The sequence below is a fragment of the Galendromus occidentalis genome, unplaced genomic scaffold (assembly GCF_000255335.2).
Source record: "Galendromus occidentalis unplaced genomic scaffold, Mocc_1.1 scf7180000077530, whole genome shotgun sequence".
Lineage (NCBI taxonomy): Eukaryota > Metazoa > Arthropoda > Arachnida > Mesostigmata > Phytoseiidae > Galendromus > Galendromus occidentalis.
This window is the reverse complement of record NW_003805518.1, coordinates 684044-704785: the sequence shown is the minus strand read 5'-3', so window position 1 is coordinate 704785 and position 20742 is coordinate 684044. Positions and strand designations below refer to the sequence as shown.

Here is a 20742-nt window from a genome sequence, read left to right as displayed (position 1 = left end):
GTCATTTTGGTTCTGAAGACATTTCCTGCGGAACTTCCGCTGCTCCACTGTTGGTCAAGCTGTTTCATTCCCCTAAGGAGAGATGATTTGGAAAAAATAAATCCTGAATGTATGGGTCCAAGATGATAATCTCGAGTCGAGCTCCTGATCTTCCACAATGGGAGCGTCTGTCGCATATCCAGCTTGGTCACCCATGGGGTTATACTAAGACAGGGTGGAATCGTCACTCGCGAAGGCCCGTTGCCGGGCTCGAGTGAACAGAAGTGATCCGTGGAATCACTGGTTTCTAGAGACATAGAAGAAAAAACAGTCGCGGGATAGGTGACGTCCGTTTCTGGGAGCCCTTAGAACACACCTCGAATGTGAGGCGCGCTCGGACTGCGAGGCGGTCGCTTAGAATGATCTACACCTTGGAGATGAGGTCATTCTCAGGCCCCCCGAAGAGAAGCTACTCGCCGATTCGGGTGTTCAAGACGACCGCAATGATTCAGATTGATGCTCAAGAGCAATTCGTCCACAAAAGAACTGTCTTTTCTGACGAAAGCCCGTATCCCAACAATCAATCGGTCTCCGCAATATCGAAGCTCGATTTGGGCTCGTCGACTCTCGATAATGCCGTGGTATTTAATTGCGAGATCATTCATACAGAGATTCTGCGGTCTCATCTTGATCTGAGACGAATGAGGGAACGGTCGTTCGAGCATTTGCCGAAGCTCCGACGAGGGCAGCATCGAACGAGCGGCTCTTTAGTCGTCAGACTGGAATTTTTTGATCGTGGGCTGAATGCTCCGTAATAGAGTAACTCTGTCGAGACTACTCATGCGCAGGTCCTCAGTCAGGAAAAGGCCACGACCATACAGTTCGGACGACTGAAAACCAGGCTGAAAAATAACTTCCGTCTGACGATTCGTGACATATATGGAGCATGGTGCTGGAGAGGTTTCGATCCTTCCCCAAAGATTTTCGATCTCTCCCGAAAATTCTTCCTCATCCGGAGACTGCAATAACTTCCACTACTTCATCTATTCCAGCAAAGTCGAGAAATATTGCACGGTTTTATTTACATATCACAAATCGCTCGAGTGTAGGCCATGAGCCAGGGCTCCTCCACATGGTACAGTCAGCCTGCAGAGCACAAAATTCAACCATTAGAATATTATAACTCAATCAAGACCTCGCGTTCCTTAATCCAATATTAGTCGTCATGGGAGACGAGCCGTGAGGATCAATCGAGATGGTTTCGGGGAAACCCTCATGGGAGAACGGCAGGCATTCAAGGGGATTTTTCGCCGAGGTCTTCAGCAGGAAGAGCGACGTACCATCATAGTTGATAATCGCTACGTTGAGATCACGCGGAGCATGCCGCGATGTATTCGAGGGCGAGCGGGAAGAGGTCTGGAATGGGAATGCCTCTCTGAGTTTCCACCTTGTCGCGAATCGGCTGCGCTCGAGACAGAGCACGCAGGAGGATCGAATGTACGGTGTATCATTCAGATTTCTCTTAATCACTCATTTCGCGGATCGCCTCACCTGAGCGGTGTCCAGAATCATGACGCAATCGGACGGTACTTCAAGGTTGGTGAATTGGCCGTTCAATTTGTTCTTCAGTGTTTCCAGGTGACTCATATCATCACTCGTCAGCATGGCTCCGTTCACGATGAGTGTTGAGATCCGATTCAAGCATTCCAGAGCCTGCTTCTGACTCGGCACCAGGGTTTCCATCTCGCTGCAGATTTCGAAGAAAACGTTCGAAGAAAGTTCCGGAAATTTGATACTCTGTCCGAAACGAATCGAGAAATCTAGAACTCACTCTAATCCGACATTATCAAGATCGTCTTCCGATCTGCTCGTTTCTTCTTCTGCGAAGACTCGAGCAGAAGGCGAGTTTCCTCCTGCCATCTTGACATCCTGCTTGCTCCAAATCCACTCGATTTTGAAGTCCCGACAGATCTGGAATCACAATCCTCCATGAAAACGAGGGCCTTGCGCGTGCGAGCTCCTCTCGATTGGGTCGTCACATTCAAGATCTTTGCGGATCGAGAGACGGTCGCGTTCCACGGGAAAAATATTCATGCGATAAGTGATCACTAATCATCGACAGTACGACTGACCCGATAGATGGTGCTTCGAGTGACTTTTTTCAGCCTGATATTGTCGCTATTCTGGCAATGCTTCACAATCTCTTCAGGTGAGAGGCCGTCGATTATTTGCTGAGCGATTTCCTGCCGTTGCTCTTTGGTCACGAACAAGTATTCGGCATCTCTATCGTGACCCCAGTGTTCGGGGAAATATGTCATGTTCACGGTTCCATTCGGGTTGATGAAAATATTGATTGCGGCCGTACAGATGACACCGCATTTTGCGGCATTCCTCGGAGTTTTGGCTCTCGGTGTATCCTTCGTTTCGCCGGCCTTGCCAGATCTGAACAAGTGAGCCTGGTTAGATCAGACGAAATGACGAAAGTCGTGTTACGGCCGAACCTGAATGGAGGAGACAGCATCGGATATTCCGTATGTTCCATTACATGATGATACCGGTCTCAAGCAACCTACCTGTGGCACCAATACATGACGCGAGTTCTACCTTTCTGACCGGCTGACCGCCGGTCTTTCACGACGAACTTCGCGTTGGCGGTCTGTTCTTCGCTTTCCTTCCAAGCCTCGAATGCTTCAACTGAAGGAAACTGCGCTGTGATCCTGTAGGAGGAGAAGAGTCACTACGCGTCCCTTTGATAGATCGTGACCATGAGCTGGATGCTTTCTCGACAGAACACGAGCGAACGATGCGAATAGACTCACTGATGAGGCGGCTGGTCGTGCTTCGCGACATAGTGATTCCGCAGGAGATTCAGATGCGGAAATCCGGTCTTACAGCCTTTGCTGCACAGGAATTTCATCAACTGACGCCTCTCGGCATCGTGGAATCGTTTCTTATGCTTGTGGAGTCCTGGCTTCGTCTTGACGCGCTGGAACGAACATTATTCCTCTTGAGTGATTTTCCCGCTCGTGGTCCCAGTCTAGACCTGATTCAGAATCGCAAAAAGGTTATTCCGGACGAGCAGACTTAACGCCTCGCCGTTCGACGGCTGAGGCGGTTGTGCTCTCCTAGGTACTTCCTGGCGAGAAACTTCTACATTTGGCGAGTTTGTGGTGTCAGAATACGCCGCTCGGATCCTTCAGCGGATTTATGCGAGTTCGGAAGCTTCGAAGAGCCTGAAGTTCTCGTTCATCTCAGGACAGGGCTCTGTGGCCTGGGCTCAGGTTTTAAAAACACGGGGCCTCGGAATGGACGCCTCCGGCTGATGCGCACGTCGGGAGGTCCGGGTCATGAACTATGTCTTCCAGAATGCCGCGGAAGGAGAAATGTAGGCACCTACGAATCGTCAGCATCCGTGTATAGGGTTCATCCACCTCCACAATAGAAACGGTGGAGTTTATCGAATGGTCAACAGCCAAGAAGAAGATAGAAGACCTGGATTGGGAAGCGCGCGAATGTCCACCGTCTATCCCTCCACAGCCTATCCCTCGCCGAATCGACTGCTTTGTCTGCACAAAATGGAGCGAATATACGAGACGGAATCAGAAGAAAGGCTCGACTCCGTCATCATTGAATTCTGCCGCAAAGTCTGAAAATCACTGAACCTATACTTTCTTCCTCAGAACTTGCGAATCGGGGTCGCACGCATCGCGTAGACGCGATAGAGAAAACTCCCCGATGCAGCCTATTATATGGTCCCCATATGCTTGAAAATGCTGGATCATGCTGGAGAGGTCGCAGGGATCCATTTATCACACAAGTCATCCCTTGCTCCCGTGTCTTGATCCGAATTCCCGCCTCCACCTCGGGTACTGTCGTAGGTTCAACAAACCTTTCCACAATATTCGCAGGCGAAATCGGACACTGTCGGTTGTACAGAGTCCTCATCAGCTTCGTCGGTGAAATCACCGCTGGCCGAGTCCACTTCGACGGTCTCCGCATTTGCTTGGAGGGAGTCATCGCTCATATCGACCTTATCTACAAATCGAAGAGCTCGGGAGCTTCCCTTGGCTTAATATTACGAATTTCCCTCAAAGATCCATGAAGAATGCAGGAACGACTTCGGGCGGCTAACCATCTGGTTCGGCGGGCCGTGGGATAAGAACTCGGGCTGAGGCAAAACCCTCAGCGTCGTCTGTCGTCATTCCCTCCGGGGTGAGGACTCGGACGGTGATCTCCGCTTGCGCTCATCGCGGATACGTAATTCATCCCAGCGAATTATTCTCGACGGCGTTTTCACCCCGATCTCGGACATGTCATTAGCAGCGGGAGGTCTTTAGCTTTGTTGATGCCGCTCCGGCTCGCCGAGAATCTGTCGCCGCCGGGCGAACACCATTCTCCTTACCCAACACACAACGTGTGCGGTGCTTGCGACTCGAATTCGAATCAAATTCCCTGTTCTCCTGTGTATTCCGTCACCCGTTCCCTCACAAGGTGAGACTTAATTCCTCCCTCGGTTCCTCCGGACCGAATCGGAGCTTCCCGCGGTTGGAGATCCAGTGAGGGAAGTTGCTCTTTGGCTTGTCAAACAATATGGTCAATTCAAGGGAAACGATCTCATATCTCGCTCTTTTCACCGCTGTCTGATTCGGAACCCTAGGCCCAACATCTCGTATTGGAATCGCGAGCGATAAAATTCTGTCCCACTCGCACGAAATCGAACAGAAGTCTCGATGCGGCCGATGCTCACCCAGATTGACGTGCGTTTTCAGATGACGGAGTATATCGACGAAGACGAGTACTACGACAACAATGCGCCGGTGGTCTACGACTACGGCGAATACGATGAATATCCGTACCAGGCCAATGCGATGAGCTCCACACGGCTCACAGAAGCTATGCGAAATAATCTCTCGTTCCTGCGCGACGCCATCAACAAAGGCGATCTGAACAGCATGCAAGATCTCTACGAGAACAGTCTCACCAAGTTGATGGACCAGTATCAAAATCCTCTACCTCCGCCGGACTCCGAGGAGATGCAACAGATTTTGGAAAAAGACGAACTCTTCCTCATCATTTATAAAGAGCTCTACTACCGTCAGATCTACGCGAACGGCAAACCACTGCTCGACGATCGATTCAACAGTTACTACAACTACGTGGACTTCTTCAACTATATCCTCTCATCGAACGAACCGGTGACGTTGGAGCTCCCGAACCAATGGCTGTGGGAGATCATGGACGACTTCGTCTATCAGTTCCAGAGCTACTGTGTCTACATTTCGAACGTGGACAAGATGAGCCCCGGTGACCAGAACCGGTGTCTGAGCCAATTGAAAATGTGGAACGTGCACTCGGTGCTCAACGTTCTCCATTCGCTCGTTCAGAAGTCCAATATCAATCAGCAGCTGGAGGTCTACTCCAAGGGAGGCAATCCCGAAGAGGTAGCCGGCGAGTTCGGACGCCGACCACTCTACAAAATGCTTGGCTACTTTGCCTTGATCGCCCTGCTGAGGCTCCACTCCCAGCTCGGCGATTACTACCAAGCGATTAAAGTCCTCCAGCATCTCGAGCTCAACCGGAAAGGTCTGTCACGAGTCCCGTCGTGCCAAGTGTCCACGTACTATTACGTGGGCTTCGCCTACATGATGATGCGTCGTTACGAGGACGCCATCCGAACGTTCGTCAACGTGCTCGTTTACATCATGCGCACGAAAGCGAGCTTCCACTCGAGGAGCTACCAGCTGAAACAGATCAACAAGCAGATGGACAAAATGTACGCTCTGCTCTCGATCTGCATGGCTCTCCATCCGCAGAGGATCGACGAATCGGTGCTGCAGCTGCTCAAGTCCAAACAGGCCGCCAATCTCCAAGCGATGCAGAGCGGAGATCTCGATACGTTCGAGAGTCAATTCTACTTCGGGTGTCCCCGCTTCCTGAGTCCGGTGAACCCCCTGGTGCACGGACTCCAGACCATGGATCCGAAAATCGCCCAACTGAGCAAACAGCCCCAGCTTCAGCAATGGAACGCTTTCCGGGGCGAAATTGAAGCCCAGCTACAGATTCCCACGATTCGTAGTTTCCTCAAGCTGTACACTACGATGCCGGTCGAGAAGTTGGCCAAGTTCTTACCTCAGCCTCTGGATATGGCGAAGGACGGACAACCGATCCCTGAGCAGGAACTTTTGAAGCACTTCCACAGGAAACTGATGAGCTTCAAGCACCTCATGAGTAACATGGTCTGCACCGGGGGAGGCTCGCTCGACGGAGAGTTCCAGACTGGTTCGGATATGGATTTCTTCATTGACAAAGACATGATCCACATCGCCGATACGAAAATCGCTCGAAGGTACGGGGAGTACTTCATCAGACAGTACCACAAGGTCGAGGAAGCTTTCGAGACTGCGAAGAGAATTCAGCTCTGAATAGTGTTCCCATCTAAATAAATTCCCAGATCACACCCACATGGCGAAGACAGTTGCGTTTTTTTTGTCTACCAAATCGAGCAGGCTTCGTGCCAGTGCTCAGGGGCTGTGAGAACAGCGGGATCGGCAGAAAAATTCCATGGTATAGGCATCGGGAATCTCGGCTACGCGAAATTTCTCATGGAAAACTTCTCCCCCGGGCTTTGTTTAGGGACTTGTGAGGCCCGGGGCGCTCGGGGGGACAATAGGCCGACGGAATGGGGACCAACAGAAATGATGGCTACCATGCTGTATGATGCAACTGACCCGGGGCATGGAGACAGTCCTCTGAGAACGAAAGGCTCGTTCAATCATTCGAACCCAGAGGGAGGCCCAGAATTCTCATTTTGCACATACTTCGCAATCCTCAGCATTTGTTCGTGGACGACTCTCCCGTCAGGGAACGGGACGCGGAATTCTGTCAATCAGCCTCTCTCTCGCTCCCGAGGATGCTGGAAACCTCTAGCGGCTTCCCGGAGGACGTTTCTCATGACTGTCGAGCTTCTGCTCCCCAGCTCAGCGACCCTGTGCACACCCGAGATCGGTGTACCTGTCGTTGAGCACTTCTCCCTCGAGAAGATCAGGAAGCGATTCAGGGGGGCAGGACAAGAAAAGCGAAGAAGCTCGTCTTGCTCACTGGAATGAGACGGCCGTGGAGTATATCACTCTATTCCTGTAGCGAATCGCTTCTATGGAGCCAGGAATCGATACCCGATTTGCTTCTTCCTCAGAATCAGAATAAAAGGCTATGTATGGCCTTCGCATCAAAGTGAATTGTCGTACGAGATCTGTCAATCGGAGACTGGGTCCCGAGACTAATGGGTCTGTAGCATTTCGTACAGAAAGAGAGATCTCTCTCCGAGAGTGAGAAATACCTCGCGTGGAAAACGGGGCTAGCTGGAGGAGTGTTTTCATTAAATTGAATTTATCACCTTTTTATTTGAAACTCTCGACAACTTTCATCAGCTCGGTTCGACATCAAGGCAAGCTTCGACGAGCCACCGCTCGCCTTCGGGTGCGCTCCTCGCGAGGAGAGTCATCACACTGCCTCGTTCTTTGCGTCCTCTCGTTTCGGCGTGCACAATCACGGCCTCTGGTCCATCCCATACCAGACGGCGGGATAAATCCGCGTTTAGGTCCAGCATATGACCCAGAAAGCTCACATCGAGGGGACCTGGAAAAAACGAAAGCGTCAAGCGACAAGTCGGCAAAGGAGTCAGACAAACGCTTCTGAAGCCTCATCGGGACAGTGAGTATGGGGGTATTTCCGAAACTACAAACCTCGGATCATGTCGGGACTTGTGGCGTTCGACGAGAAGATGAAGCCTTTCTTGTCTCGTAGTGTGAGCCGGCGCATGTTCTTCAACGCGGTGATCCGTTGATCCGCCATCAGCGTCGTATAGGGCAACTCGAAGAGAATTCCTTTGCTCGTGGCGAAGCTTATAGAACTATATTTTGGCCAGGTGCATCTCTCTAGTAGAGGGTAATAGATAATGTCGACTCCCCCATGTACGATCACGGAATTCAACAACCCGTCAGTCGTGGGATAGGCTGCTATGATGTCGTAGTCGGACGACACGGTGTCATGCTGTAGTTTGTGAGCTTGCTGGTTGTCAGTGATTTTTCCTGACAATCTCGACAATAACTGTAAGCAAAAGGAATAGTTTCAAAAAAAGGTCGAAGGTGAGTCCCTGGAGGATCTAGGCTGTGAGCACCATCGGATGCATAGATGAGGATTCTGCACGGATTTCGTTCGAATCAAGTGATCGAAGTACTGACCCTGAGTCTCCGATTCTGAGATCGCGCTTCCATAACGCATTGTTCAGGAATGTCGTAGAGGATTGGCTTCGGGAGGGCTTTTTTCGAATTGAGTTCTGTATCGCCCACGATCACGTTGAGAGCAATTGTTGAGAAACCCAACTTGAAGGCTTTCCTGATGCAGCTGAGGACTGTCTGTTCGGGAAGTTTCCCGCCGTTTTCGTACACTATCACACTGAGATCACCCATAACTACTGGACACAAGATTTTCTGCGAGAGCAGGAGCAAAGATCTCGAGCGTGCGTTTCTCAGCAACTACGAGAAACCCAGAGGAATGCTTCCTGATGAAGTATTCAAAACTTAACTCTCCCTTCTCGCGAGAGCAGCTGCAGACGAATATTGCCCAGGCGGTGCTGATGATGATGATCTCTGCGCGTCACGGAGGGAATCGACAGTGATCAGGAAACCACGGGGCCGCACCGTTTGGGTATACCTGGAATATGGCTGAGCAGCTCTCTGCCTCCAAGTCGTGGATGCCTTCTGGCCGTAGCCCTCATCACGACTGATTGACATTTGCTTTAGCTTCACGGTCGCGCGGGTCGCCTTGCTCGATTCTCGGTGGGAGTGTACGTCCCTAACAGCGGGAAAGCTCGCGCGACGATATAGGATTCCCCCGGAAAAGGATCTTATGGCGATTGAGAATCTGAACGACTGGTAGCGCCAGATTCCTCCCGACTCCTAAAGCTTCCATTCCGCAGCGGAGTGCGCGCGAGAAGTGAGTTGCGCAAGAAAACGGAGTCCGCTCAGCATAGCAGACGACTCACGGTCGTAAACAAACAGAGAGCATGTAGCTCGCATCCGCGCATCGGAATCGAACTCCGCGATTCTCGACAAGGCTCCTCGAATTCATGTTCTATATCCTGAAACGAAGGTCGACATTCTCATTAGGTGAATCGTTGCTCCGACCAAGATATGGCTGCCGTAATGGCTATCGCCAACGTCTCGAAGAAAGTGCGTCTACCTCCTCTTCCGACACCGGCTGAACTGCTGAGGTTGTACAGACTGAAAGCTCTAAAGCAGATGTCACAGAACTTCCTGCTGGACCCGAGAATCTGTAGAAAGCTCATCCGATCTGCGGGTGAGTCCTCTACGACTGAATGTCTTCGCACCGAATTCAAACGCTACTTATGAGACTCTGCCGCATATCTCTTCCTCGAGAGCAAGGTCATGTGTCTTGTCGAGATAAACTTCATCCGTGGACATGTCTTTGGAGCTCTGTCATAAGCCTCAAAGTATCCTGTATCCGCTGTTGAGAGAAACATAGCGGATTGAGAGAGGGGAAGCGGAAAGTCTGTGTTTGGGGCGATATCCGCTGATTAATTTCCAATCAGCATCGGACTCATGATCATCATGTTTCTCACGGCAGGAAACTTGCATAAGGCGCACGTAATTGAGGTAGGACCAGGACCGGGCAACCTGACGAGACCAATCCTGGAACTGGGGGCTACTTGCAGTGTTATCGAGAAGGATCTGAGATTCATGCCCTGTCTGGACCTCCTCGCGGAAGCAGCAGAAGGTCGACTGAAGGTACTCCTCGACGAATTTCTCCCTCTAGTTAGAGTTGATCGAATTTCCGCATGGCAAGAAATTCGCCACATCTCCCTTGTTATGGCTTCAGGTTATCCATGGAGACGTCCTGACGTACCCGATACACAGCGAAATTCCACCGGAGCTGGCCAGGCCTTGGGAATCGGAGAAGCCCCCACGCATCCATCTCATCGGGAATCTCCCATTCGCAATTTCTACAGTTCTACTCGTCAAATGGTTGAAAGAGGTTAGCCCTCAAGCCAGAGAGGACGTTTGGATCGCTTCCAGGACGCATCGATCCTCCGGCAGTAATTAAGGTTTTCAATTCACATCGCCTTCCCCAGATATCCGAAAGGAGCGGACCATGGCAATTCGGTAGGGTCCGCATGACACTGACTTTCCAAAAAGAAGTTTCTACGAGGATCACTTTGGGAGACATCGACATGGAGAAATGTCGGCTCAGCATAATCAGCCAGGGATATTGCGAAGTTGAGGAATGCTTCACAATCGTCGGCGGCTCATTCGTACCGCCACCGCTCGTAGATGTCGGCGTCGTGAAGCTCGTGCCCCGAGTTAAACCTGTCTTCAATCAAGATTTCAGCCTGGTTGAGAAGGTTCTCCGTTGCATGTTCAACGCGAAGCGAAAAACCGTTGAGCAAAACCTACCGAAGCTCTTCCCGCAGCCATTATTGGACGACATCAAGCATGATGTTCTCGAGAAAGCCGAGCTCGATCCCAAAGAGCAGACGCTTATGCTGACCACGCAAGAGTTCTCTAGATTATGTGATGTGTATGCTGAATATTGTGAAAAAGTAGCGGGTCTGTACGAATACAATTATAGAGGTCCCCGGAAAACTAGGGATTGGTCTCCCGCAGAAGATGTTCGAGATATTGTATGATGAAAATGAAGACAATTCCTTTTCAATCGAACGAGGAGGTGTTTTCGAATTGATGTAGGCAGGAATAATAATTCATGCAGCTTAGCGGGAGCATGAGAGGAAGTCTGCTCTCAGTCCCGATTCTCGGACGGGAGGCTTCTGCGCGGTTGGTTGCTCGTACACGAAGCTCAGGGCGTATTTCTCACCGAAAAATCTTGTTTTATTCGATGTCTCTCGATGTTTGAACATCTCAACGACAATTACCAGTTTCAGGGTCGTTGAGAGAACTCATTGACAGTGAGCTCGCTCTCAACGATGGGTCACAATTAGTGGCGAGACGAACAATTATCAAATACCCATTCCCTCCCAAGCCGCGAAGGAACTCTGCACATCATTCCAACGACGCTTTTACGATATTTCGGCGTCTCTGTAACAGATTCCCCGTGATTTAAACGTACGCCTGAGTATGATTCTAGATCAAAAATTCTCCCGCAACACATTTCGCTTGAACGACTCGATCAAGTCGTTTCCGAGATTTCGATGAGAGCGATTATTCCTTTTCCTCGACACTGGAAGCTGTGATGATCGAAGCTGAGTCTAAATTGCTGCGGGAGGCTTGTTTGGCCATTTCGAACTTCATATTCTCGATTTGCTTCTCCATCTCCCGGAGTTTCTTCTCGGTCGCCTGGAGCTCTCTTTCCTTCTGGAGGATGTCATCGGAGGGCAACACGAGAATTTCCTTATCCGGTTGTCTGAGGCCCTTGTTCATCAAGCACTGCACCCGATAATTCTCATAATGCATCTGAAAGGTGATAAAGGTTTCGGATGAGACGTCGGTAAGTCGTGTAATTCCATGTTGACGAGCCGCGTAGTTTCCTGCAAGGCTCATGGGAAGGTTGTCTCGAGCCTGCTCACCGTTTCCGTTCGTTCGATCATGTCCTCCAAGTGGTGGATGATGATGGTCTTGAGTTTCTGGAAATCACAGTGGACTTCGTTGTCAACCTCAACGGACCCCCAGGGGTATCGCCGAGCCCGAATCTGTCGTCCGTTCACCTCTTGCACATCCTGGGCGGCACACACGGCCAGAGGGAAGCTCGCTCTGAGGGAACTGATCTCCTTGACGTATTCTGGATCCTCCAACGACGGATCATCGTCCACTGGCATCAGGTCGTATATCCTGCAATCGAATGGAATCGTTTCGAACCCCCAGCAGCGAGATAAACGAACAGAATACGTTACTCCCCACCGATGCTGGACGCTAATCCAGTGGGGGGCTCAGGAGCGAAAATTCCGACCTATGCTCAAATTAAGACGCACGAAGCGCACTCACTGGATTCCATGGTCGGCGATTTTTTGTCGGATTGTCTCTTTGAGAGCTTCGCATTCTTTGGCTGTGAGCGAGTCTGCCTTGGCGACGAGAGGGATAATGTTGACCTTGAATCGAGGAAGGAGTCTCGGTTAAACTTCGTAATTTCGGAACTGATCGGGCGCAAGGTGCCCCTCCGACGACGAGCCTAATCAGGAATTCGTAATGAGCCCAAGTCTCGAGATCCATCCCACCTTGTCCTGGAGTGCCTTCATGAATGCGACGTCCAATGGTTTGAGTCCCCTTCCCAAGGAAGAAATGAAGTAGAGAACGCAATGCACCCTCGTATCAACGATATTCTTGCGATTTATCCCACTCTCCTTGCACAAATAGCTGAAAATCAAGACGTCGGTCAGCCGATGCGATCGATCGAGAAGAGGCCATTCAATGGATAGAACTCTGTTCCTTAGCGTGGAGGTCCGCATGGAGGAGCGCACAAAGTGGATAGGAGTGGCGACTTCGTGACTCTAACCTGTTGTATTGGTCGTTGATGTACTTGATTATTGGCTCGAACGAGTTCTCGTTATTCAACCTGTCACCATAGCCGGGCGTGTCAATGACAGTGAGGCGCACCTTGACTCCGTGCTCGTCGATCTCAACTGTGTTGGCCTCAACTTCGACCGTATTCCCATTGCCCATATCCAGCGCGTCGGGAATCCGCCTGAATGTTCAGCTGTGTAAGTTCCGATTGTACGCCGCCGACAGTCTCCATTAACGTAATTGGCAATCCCGACGGCTCACTCACCTGTCAGGGTAGAGGTCAGCCATGAACAGCGAATTGACTAGGGTGCTCTTGCCGAGACCAGACTCTCCGACTACCATCAGGTTGAAGTCGAAACCTTTCTTGGCGGCTTTCCGGTGAAGCTGTGTGGGAAGATGTTTGGCGAAGCCAATCTCCTGCTGGATCGTCATCTGAGTAGAAGAGAGGAAAATCAGTGACATGTCGTCCGAGAGCACCAATGACTCAGACGCGAAAGATAGCGCTACGAGTGGTTTCTGAGCTCAGAGTGGAGGGGCGGTCAGAGAGCTGGCGTTGAATTAAAAATCAATTCGAGTCGTCGAAGAATCGTGTATTCATGGAGCCTCGGCTCCCTTTATTCGGACTCGATGAAATATTCATAGAAAGAAAACGCTCCTGGCACGTAGCTTGCTTCGGGAGCTGGTCTACGAGCAAGTTCCCCAAACTATGCATGGGTAATTCGGCGGACAATTTAATTTAGGCTATCGAATCAGCGCTCCAACCAGCAGGAATGTTTCGCTGTGCGATGTCGACGCCGCACCGCGGAAACAGGAAAATATTTATCTCGCTCGGCGGTCATCTAAGACCCCCAGTACGCTGCCTTCACAGCACGGTAAAATCTGAGGGAGGAATGCAGCAAACTCCGTTTGCCACCGATGAAACTCCGTGATTTCTTCGTCGAGATACGTCAAACCTGAACATCCCAAGGCAGGATCGTGAAGCGAGCATGAAACTCTTCAGGGAAGCCCCGAAAACTCGAAAATGAGTCAAGAATAAAATATCACGTCGTCGTTCGTGTTCGTAACAGCCGATCCCGTGAACCGACATCGGACGTTTAACGCTGACACAGAATCGAGCCGAACGGAGGCTCGCCCGAATTTCAGCTCCGCGCCGCCGGCGACCCAGCCGACATTCGGCGAACGTCAACAAGTGTTGTGTGTGGATAAGAATCTTTCGGACCCGGAATTTTATGGCTGACTGAACATCTATAAATGAAACTTCGAAAATGGGAGGCGAAAGCTCCGAAACGAGAATATTTTCCGCGAGGTCCCGAGGGAGAATACGATGGGGCGGCTCGTTCCTCACTGAGCCGGAGGCCATGCATGAAATTTCCCCGAGGGGAATCTGAAGAACTCCTCAGAACGTCTCCCCGATAATCGGATCAATCGAAATATTTACCGAAGAGAGCGCGCTCATCTCTGACCGAACCCCTCGGAGGTGCCGATCGCGCTCGAGCGATCGATGTAAATATCTTCTGTGATGAGTTCTCCCACGCTTAACATAAACAGCCGGAGCGCTGTCCGGCCGAGATGCGCGTTTGGCTCCCCAGCATCGGCCGCTCGACCCAACGCCAGCAATCATCCGGAGTTATTGGGGTCCGGAGCTGTACTGCCTGTGTACGCTCACATACCAATAGGCGAATGTGAATGATACGATATTTGTTTACATATCTCATCGAAGAACAAACGGATCATCTGAGCCCAACCGTTCGTCGATGGCACAGCATTCGGAGAGGCGGTTTCGAAGGAATCGCGATTCGAACAACTCTGGGATATATATTCATCCTGACGACTGGCTTAGACCTTGCTCCCTCCGCACTTCTCCGATTTTCCTTTCACAAAAATTGACACCCAGCAGAACTACTCGCCAGAGGAATATTCAGCACTCGGTACCGGATAGAACTTCCTCACTGAGAGTTCCATTCCCGTCAATTCGATCGGGTGCCAGAAACGTTGAGATATTTATGGATGCGCGTAGTTCTCGGTCAGCCCATATCGAACGAATCAGTTTATTTGCGAGAGCTCCCGAATTCGAGAATAAATTCAGTCGTTTGATCGCTCTATGAGACCTCTGATGTCCGAGCTCTTTCGCCAAACAGTGTAAGCTCAAACGAATAATGTGAGACGTGCTAGAGGCAGTATGCGTCAAGCTGTTCTGATATTAAGTTCCGGCAGCAACACCGGAAGAATCAGAGCCATCAATAGTGGATCGAAATATTTCCGAGCTGCCATTCCATATGGACTGATGAATATTATTGTGGTAAGCTCAATGACTCACAGCGCGACAGCAGAGGAGTCCAGAGCGAGCTCTTCGGCTTTATTCCCCGGATCGGCTGCGATTGTGAAGGGTTCGGTGGAAACTCGAAAGAACGAGCGAGACCCTTACCTCCGGATAAAAATCTAATCAAATGTCACCGTTCACAGCTGAGAGCTCTCGAATTGGAAAGCTCTTCTCGTTAAGAACACTACACAGCGGAGAGGAACTCAAGTTTCATAGCGGAGAAAGTGTTCAGAAACATAAGAAGTGGAATGTGGACCGAGCTTAGAGTTGAGAAAAGAATCGAAGGAGTTTTCCGAGCAAGAGAAATTCGCCAAACAGGCGACATCGTCCCGACGATCGCCGCCAACGACTATACGTCTGGAAGTTCCGTTGACCGAACGTCCGCCGGTTGGAAAGCGCGCCGTTGTTATCGGTGCGCTGCTTGAAACCTGTGGCTTCACTCTAAGGGACGAGCTCTCGTTCTATTTCTGAGAGGCGCACAAACTCCGTTGAATATTCTGCTCACCGTGACCGAAGATTCCGGCAAGATGTCAGTGATCGAAATCTGTCAACTGGGATGCGACCGAAGACGTTTCTGTGTTTGGGTCTGACCGCTGACGAGAGCGGCGGCAGTTGTTCGAAGATGCGGCGGACGATCGTCGCTGCAGTAGTCGCCCAACACAAGGAGAGAGAATCGAGCTTTCCCAGACGCGGCCGATTTCGAAACTCGCCCAGATCGCCTCCGATTTATTCTCGTGGCGGGTATGCTGATCGGAGCAACGGGTAGTCGAGGAGCTTAGCGCTTCTGTAAGTGCTTATCGTGCTGACTCGCTCTTCCTGAATGAAACTCACGCCGTGAATCCCTCGAGGAGGGCCGCTCCCGTTCCGTGGAATGACTCCGATGGTTGGCGTGAGTTCGATCGCGGGTCAGATTCTCTCACGAAATTCCCTCGCAAAGTCTCCCAGTGGATCAGCAGGTCTCCGGCCGGCTTGACTGTGTTTTCCAGCCCGGGGAAAATCTACGATTGCATGCCGATCGGGTTCACAAATCCTCCGAATTTCGAATCGCTCCAATTTCAACTTCGCCGCTGTCGACAATATGTAGTCTTGTCCTCTTAAGACACCGGGTTCTCATCATGGAAGAGCAAGCAAATCTTCTCGCGGCCATGGTGACTCTCCCTCGAGGGACTCTTCCCGCGAGAATGAGGGATCGCGAGGCTCATGCTCCTACCAAATCGGGCAAACCAAGCGGAGACCTTTCGCCGTAAAAGGAGGCACTGATCGGTACTGTGTTGTGGCCGAGTTCGGGTTCTGGGAGCCAAGAAGCTGGAAATTGGACGAGGACCGAAGCATGAATTCCGCTTGTGCCATATGGAGCGGGGCGTTCTGCTATCCACGGTGAGACGAGCTGAGGGATGTGTGGAGTTCCCGCCTCAGGGAGAGCTAATGCAAGCTCCGTGAGGGGCGAGGCCCTCATCATGCCTCCCGTGGCTGGAGGAAGGCCGAGGAAGGCCGAGGAAGACGAAATGACGGTGGCCGCAGGCAGGGGATCAGGGTTATACGAAGATTTGAAGCCGGCACCATTGGACGTCCGTTTGGCGATAGCAAAAGCATATCAGGATCCACTTCACCGAGAGAAGCAACAGCCAAATCCGGACCCGCGGCTCAGAACAAGGTGAAGTCGGCTCGGCAAGATCTCTTTCGATACTCGATCATAGCGTCTTTTCAGCCGGAAAATATACCGTGGAACCTTGGTATGAATCTCATTCTTGTACCATCGACATCGAGTCATCGTTCGAGCTGTGTTCCTCCGATTGCCGACTTTCGAAACTCAGGAGTGATGCGAATTCGGGATCAGACTATTGGGGACCGGCACCCGCCAGAGGAGCAGAATTTTCTCAGGCGGATGCCCCTGAAACCGAATACATTCCGCCAGAAAATCGAGGCATACTCGTAGGGATAGTCTCGGACGCATTGGTGCTGCTCCGTGCCGTCGGAGCGAGCGTCCTCAAACAGATCGGGGCGCTCCTGGGACCGTCGACTTTTTTGGTTACAGTCGCGCAGTGCCGGATTGGCCGACAAAACAGCAGAGGCGATGAGTGGTCCGCAGCGCTAGCTTGCTAAACTGTCGCTAGTCGTTTTCCCGCAGAGTTGTGGATCGGGACTGGAAGCTACGAGTCATCGAATGTTCTCTGTAGAGGACTCTGTTATCAAGTCAACACGTCGCGTCGTCTTCATTAACGATGTGGTGGGAGCGGAGCGTAGTCCGGAAATTGTCTGTTTGCGAAAAGCCGGAAAAAAAACCAGCGAACGAATAAACACGCCAGTTTCCGGACCGACGAGGGCTCGAAGACTGCCCCAACAACGAGAAACCTCCACGACTCTAATCTAGAATGGTTCCCTTGATATCTTTCTCGTGTTCACTCACCATACCTATTTTATCAAGCATGCTCGAATGAGCTTCCTCCAGCCATCGCGTTTTTCCTCACACAGATCGTTTCTCCAAGCTCCTCCCCTTCTGGCCGGGGACCGAGTTGTCAAGAATCTCCAGGCGCGCTCCACCTTAGAAGACGGTCATGGGAAACAGCTGTAGCGAGGTCAGGAGGGAACAAGCGAAGCAGAAGGAGGTAACTGGTGGTGGAAGGCAGGCAGGCAGAAAAAGCGAACCGGAGGCGCACGGCTGAACTGTGATCAGGACAAACGGGAGGTTTATTTAGGGTGAAAGAACGATTTCTCTCGCTCCTCATCGCGCAGAATCGAGGCGTTCGGCGAGACGCGACCGGGAGCTACTTTTTCCTTTTATGTCGAGGATTCGGATACAGAGGGTCCTGGCCAGGTTTCCTCGATGAGGAGCGATGATGTGTCGCGGCGGAAGAGCTTTTCCGAAATCTCTGGATCAGGCTCACGTGGGGTATTCGAAATTCTCGCCCCGACAGTTTCGCTCTTGTCACAGTTTCTTTGCGGGTCACGCCACCCAGCTCCTCGGCCGAATTGCCTCCGCTCGTCGGCGACCCCATCTGAAGTGCCAATGACGTCGTTTGTGGCGGGGACTCGCCTGCCCTTGACTGTAAAGTTCGATTATTCTTCTCCAGGAAGTTTCGGGATACCTCAGGCGTTCAAGAGGCGGATCAGACAGGGTCTCCCTGAGCTCGCGATTCACGTTGGAATTTGATTTTTCTGCCGGCGTGTCGCCAACAACCTGATGGCCGCGTCGATCGTCGAAATCATATCACAATCGAGCCGATGTGTCGCAGCCGAGAGCAACCGGACCCACACCCGGGAAAGGACCCCAGGGATGTCCTCGATTCGCAGAGCATCCGTACTTGGACTCATTATAAGTTGGGGCGAATTCCTGGCATTGGTCATCGGAATCATCTCGACCAATGCCGACGAAGTTGAAGATCTGCTGCGAACCGGAAGGGGTTGAATAGAAGATGAGAACAATGGGCGAGAAGTCACAGGAGGTCAGAGGATTCGGCTTGAAGTCCAACGCAATAAGGCTCGACTTGTAGCGGGCGGTTCTGCCCAATGTGACCCCTAACGAGGCTGCGCTCGTTGATGGGCCAGTCATATACTTTCATTCCGTGTATTTTGTGTATATTGTGTATCTCTGATCCGAATCGAGCTTCCTGACTGCTCCCATTCTGCGCCGATTTGAAGCCAAGCAATTGGAGCTCGTGGTTACTGTTCCTTCGGAGCTTCGATAGGAAATTCTCAATATCCGCGGAAAACTTCTTCAATTTTTGTACCAGGGTTTCAGTCGAGAGGCTTCCCGCAATCCTCTGGATCGTGTCCATCCATGCGATCGCTCGATTCCAGCCACTGGTTCATAAGGGGGAAGGGTAGGGGCATTGATTATTACTATCGCAGCTTAACCAATTTGAGCTCTTCGTAGGACTCGTTGACCTGCGGAGGAACAATGCGGGGACGATCCTGCTTGGCATGAAATGGGGTGAGATGGGGCGAGATGTGAACGATCCGATGATCTTCTCCATCCAATCTATCCAATGATTCCATCGAGCATAGAAGGATTTGAATTCCGAGTCGCACTAATCGTGGAACTCCAGGGGCACAGAATGCTGGTCGTTCCGACCCGACCATGGATCAGCGGTGGGAGACACGTTTTCTTTGGAGCCTCGTCTCCTACGCGTTCGAATGTAAGGAAGGCTGAGCTGGCAGAGGTGAGCGAACGATTCGGCCAAGCAATCAGCTGCTTCCGGAGTCAATACAGACACCGAGGAAACGATGGAACGCTCGAAACAGCAAAAACTGTGGCAGCGGATTCCTCGCAATAATTCAATGTGACTGTTGCGAGTGACGTCGAACTCCGCTAAGTGGGAATTCGGAGCATTTGCTCAAGCGGTTTATTTGTTCACTCGAGGCCGCGTTACGTCCCTCGTTTGCATCTAGAGGGCTCCCCACCGCTGCTTGCGCATTTCTAATCGTATTGCTCCATTCGAAATCACACAGCGAGGGGAGCCTCGAGCCGTCGCGGGTTCTAGGAGCTGTACAAACTCCGCCCCTCCCCCCCTCCTTGGAAATCGTCGACGTTTTCTAATCAGATGTTTCGTGCAGCGACGTGACCTCGCTTTGTTGCTCTCCGGAGGGTTTCGGAGCCCAAAGATGCCGACGATTCTCTCCGTTGTTTCGAGCCTCCAGAAACGAATCCGAAGGTACGTCAGTTCTGCGGCGTGCACCGGCGCCGTCAGTCCCATGTCTCAGGAGGTAAGGGCATGCTTGGCTCTCTGAGGAACGCACAGTGAAAATCACAGATCCCTTTTGCCAACTCCCGCCGCACTCTGCCAGGTCTCGAGGCCCCAGACTAAGCGGAAGACTTTAGGGTTGAGGGAATGGGATTCGGGTGAGAGAAAAATGAGTCAACGCTCCGAAGAGCCCTCCTATGCTCGGTCTTGCCTCATAGGAGTGTGTACTATTCCCATTAAGGCTCGCATGAATGTCTTTGAGGAGAAGACTGCCGCTCGGAATCCGTCTTTCCCGTTCCCGGGCAGGGAGCGAACAAGCGAAATTCCTCAATGAGCTCTCGTTCGCGTCGCGCGGTCCCGGACTTCACGAGAAGATAAACTCGAGGCCATCACAGGAGCCCCGTCGGACCCAACATCCTGCTTTGGCGGAACGTTCGCGGAATAAGAGAAGCCGAGGCTACTCAGTCGTGGCGTCGTTCGTCGTATTCCTCTCTATAGATGAACTTCATTGCAATTTACACTTCAGTGACAAGTGACCTCGGAGGCTGGACCGAATGATACAGAATAGTTTGGTGGGCGGGAGTCATGTTAGCGTTTCGATGGGACTTCTCCCGGCCGTCCATGCCGCTCTGTGTGGCATTCTCTTACTTCGCTACTTTTTGACGCGACAATGACGTGAGTGCGCAAAATTGGATTCCTGTATCAGAACGTGCCTCCCGGCAACGTGAGCACTATGTCCCGCATATAAAACACGGAAACGCCAGCGACGGACGACGGGAATCAGCCTTAGGTTTTCCGTCTCTCGTCTTCGTTCTACACACGCTCGCTGTGGAAGTCGCTTCCGGAACAGAATGAAAAAATACCGATTTCGCTGCTTCCGCCGCTTGATTTATTACTCACTCAGCCACTTGTATGTTTATCCTCGGATTTGTGTGCTTGACGGATGTTGAATTTCTTCCGCGCCTCCGTTCTCCGACTGCGAATCGATCTCCGAGCTTCCGAGTCCCACTCCTGTCCGAAACATCGAAGAGCGGGAAATCCCAGACTCCATCAACATCGATGCCCTCATTTTTTCTATCCAGAGTGAATGAGAGTCAACTCGGAGCTCCAAGTCCAGCAGGCCGCCTCGATATTTGAGTTTTTTTACCCAGAGAACAGAGGAGAGGATGAATCTCATCGCCATGACAGAATGCCTCTATATAAATATATACCATCCGAGTAATGAGGTCGA

The 20742-nt window shown here is 51.5% G+C and overlaps 5 protein-coding genes across 5 annotated transcripts; 2 read left to right on the top strand and 3 right to left on the bottom strand.

Annotated features, from left to right (window-relative positions):
- Window positions 1-1120: 1120 nt before the first annotated feature.
- Window positions 1121-4003, bottom strand: LOC100902287 (uncharacterized). Its single transcript, XM_003748363.1, has 8 exons — window positions 3869-4003; window positions 2799-2965; window positions 2553-2696; window positions 2112-2421; window positions 1811-1950; window positions 1531-1726; window positions 1320-1395; window positions 1121-1125 (listed from the first exon to the last, which is right to left on the bottom strand). The coding sequence occupies exons 1-8, from the start codon at window positions 4001-4003 to the stop codon at window positions 1121-1123; spliced, it is 1173 nt and encodes a 390-aa protein (XP_003748411.1).
- Window positions 4004-4376: 373 nt separating this feature from the next.
- eIF3l (eukaryotic translation initiation factor 3 subunit l) lies at window positions 4377-6437 on the top strand. The gene is made up of 2 exons (XM_003748277.2): window positions 4377-4470; window positions 4749-6437. The coding sequence occupies exon 2, from the start codon at window positions 4749-4751 to the stop codon at window positions 6399-6401; it is 1653 nt and encodes a 550-aa protein (XP_003748325.1). The 5' UTR covers window positions 4377-4470; the 3' UTR covers window positions 6402-6437.
- A 917-nt stretch (window positions 6438-7354) lies between these two features.
- On the bottom strand, window positions 7355-8573 carry Rpp30 (ribonuclease P protein subunit Rpp30). The gene is made up of 3 exons (XM_003748276.2): window positions 8220-8573; window positions 7722-8085; window positions 7355-7614 (listed from the first exon to the last, which is right to left on the bottom strand). Exons 1-3 carry the CDS (start codon window positions 8445-8447, stop codon window positions 7403-7405), a joined length of 804 nt encoding a protein of 267 aa, XP_003748324.1. The 5' UTR covers window positions 8448-8573; the 3' UTR covers window positions 7355-7402.
- A 463-nt stretch (window positions 8574-9036) lies between these two features.
- Window positions 9037-10684, top strand: mtTFB1 (mitochondrial transcription factor B1). The gene is made up of 4 exons (XM_003748362.1): window positions 9037-9336; window positions 9625-9785; window positions 9877-10032; window positions 10130-10684. Exons 1-4 carry the CDS (start codon window positions 9171-9173, stop codon window positions 10682-10684), a joined length of 1038 nt encoding a protein of 345 aa, XP_003748410.1. The 5' UTR covers window positions 9037-9170.
- Window positions 10685-10865: 181 nt separating this feature from the next.
- LOC100901995 (septin-2) lies at window positions 10866-15439 on the bottom strand. The gene is made up of 7 exons (XM_003748361.2): window positions 15335-15439; window positions 12775-12941; window positions 12502-12690; window positions 12224-12362; window positions 11994-12097; window positions 11579-11840; window positions 10866-11465 (listed from the first exon to the last, which is right to left on the bottom strand). Exons 2-7 carry the CDS (start codon window positions 12939-12941, stop codon window positions 11214-11216), a joined length of 1113 nt encoding a protein of 370 aa, XP_003748409.1. The 5' UTR covers window positions 15335-15439; the 3' UTR covers window positions 10866-11213.
- Between the last annotated feature and the right edge of the window lie 5303 nt (window positions 15440-20742).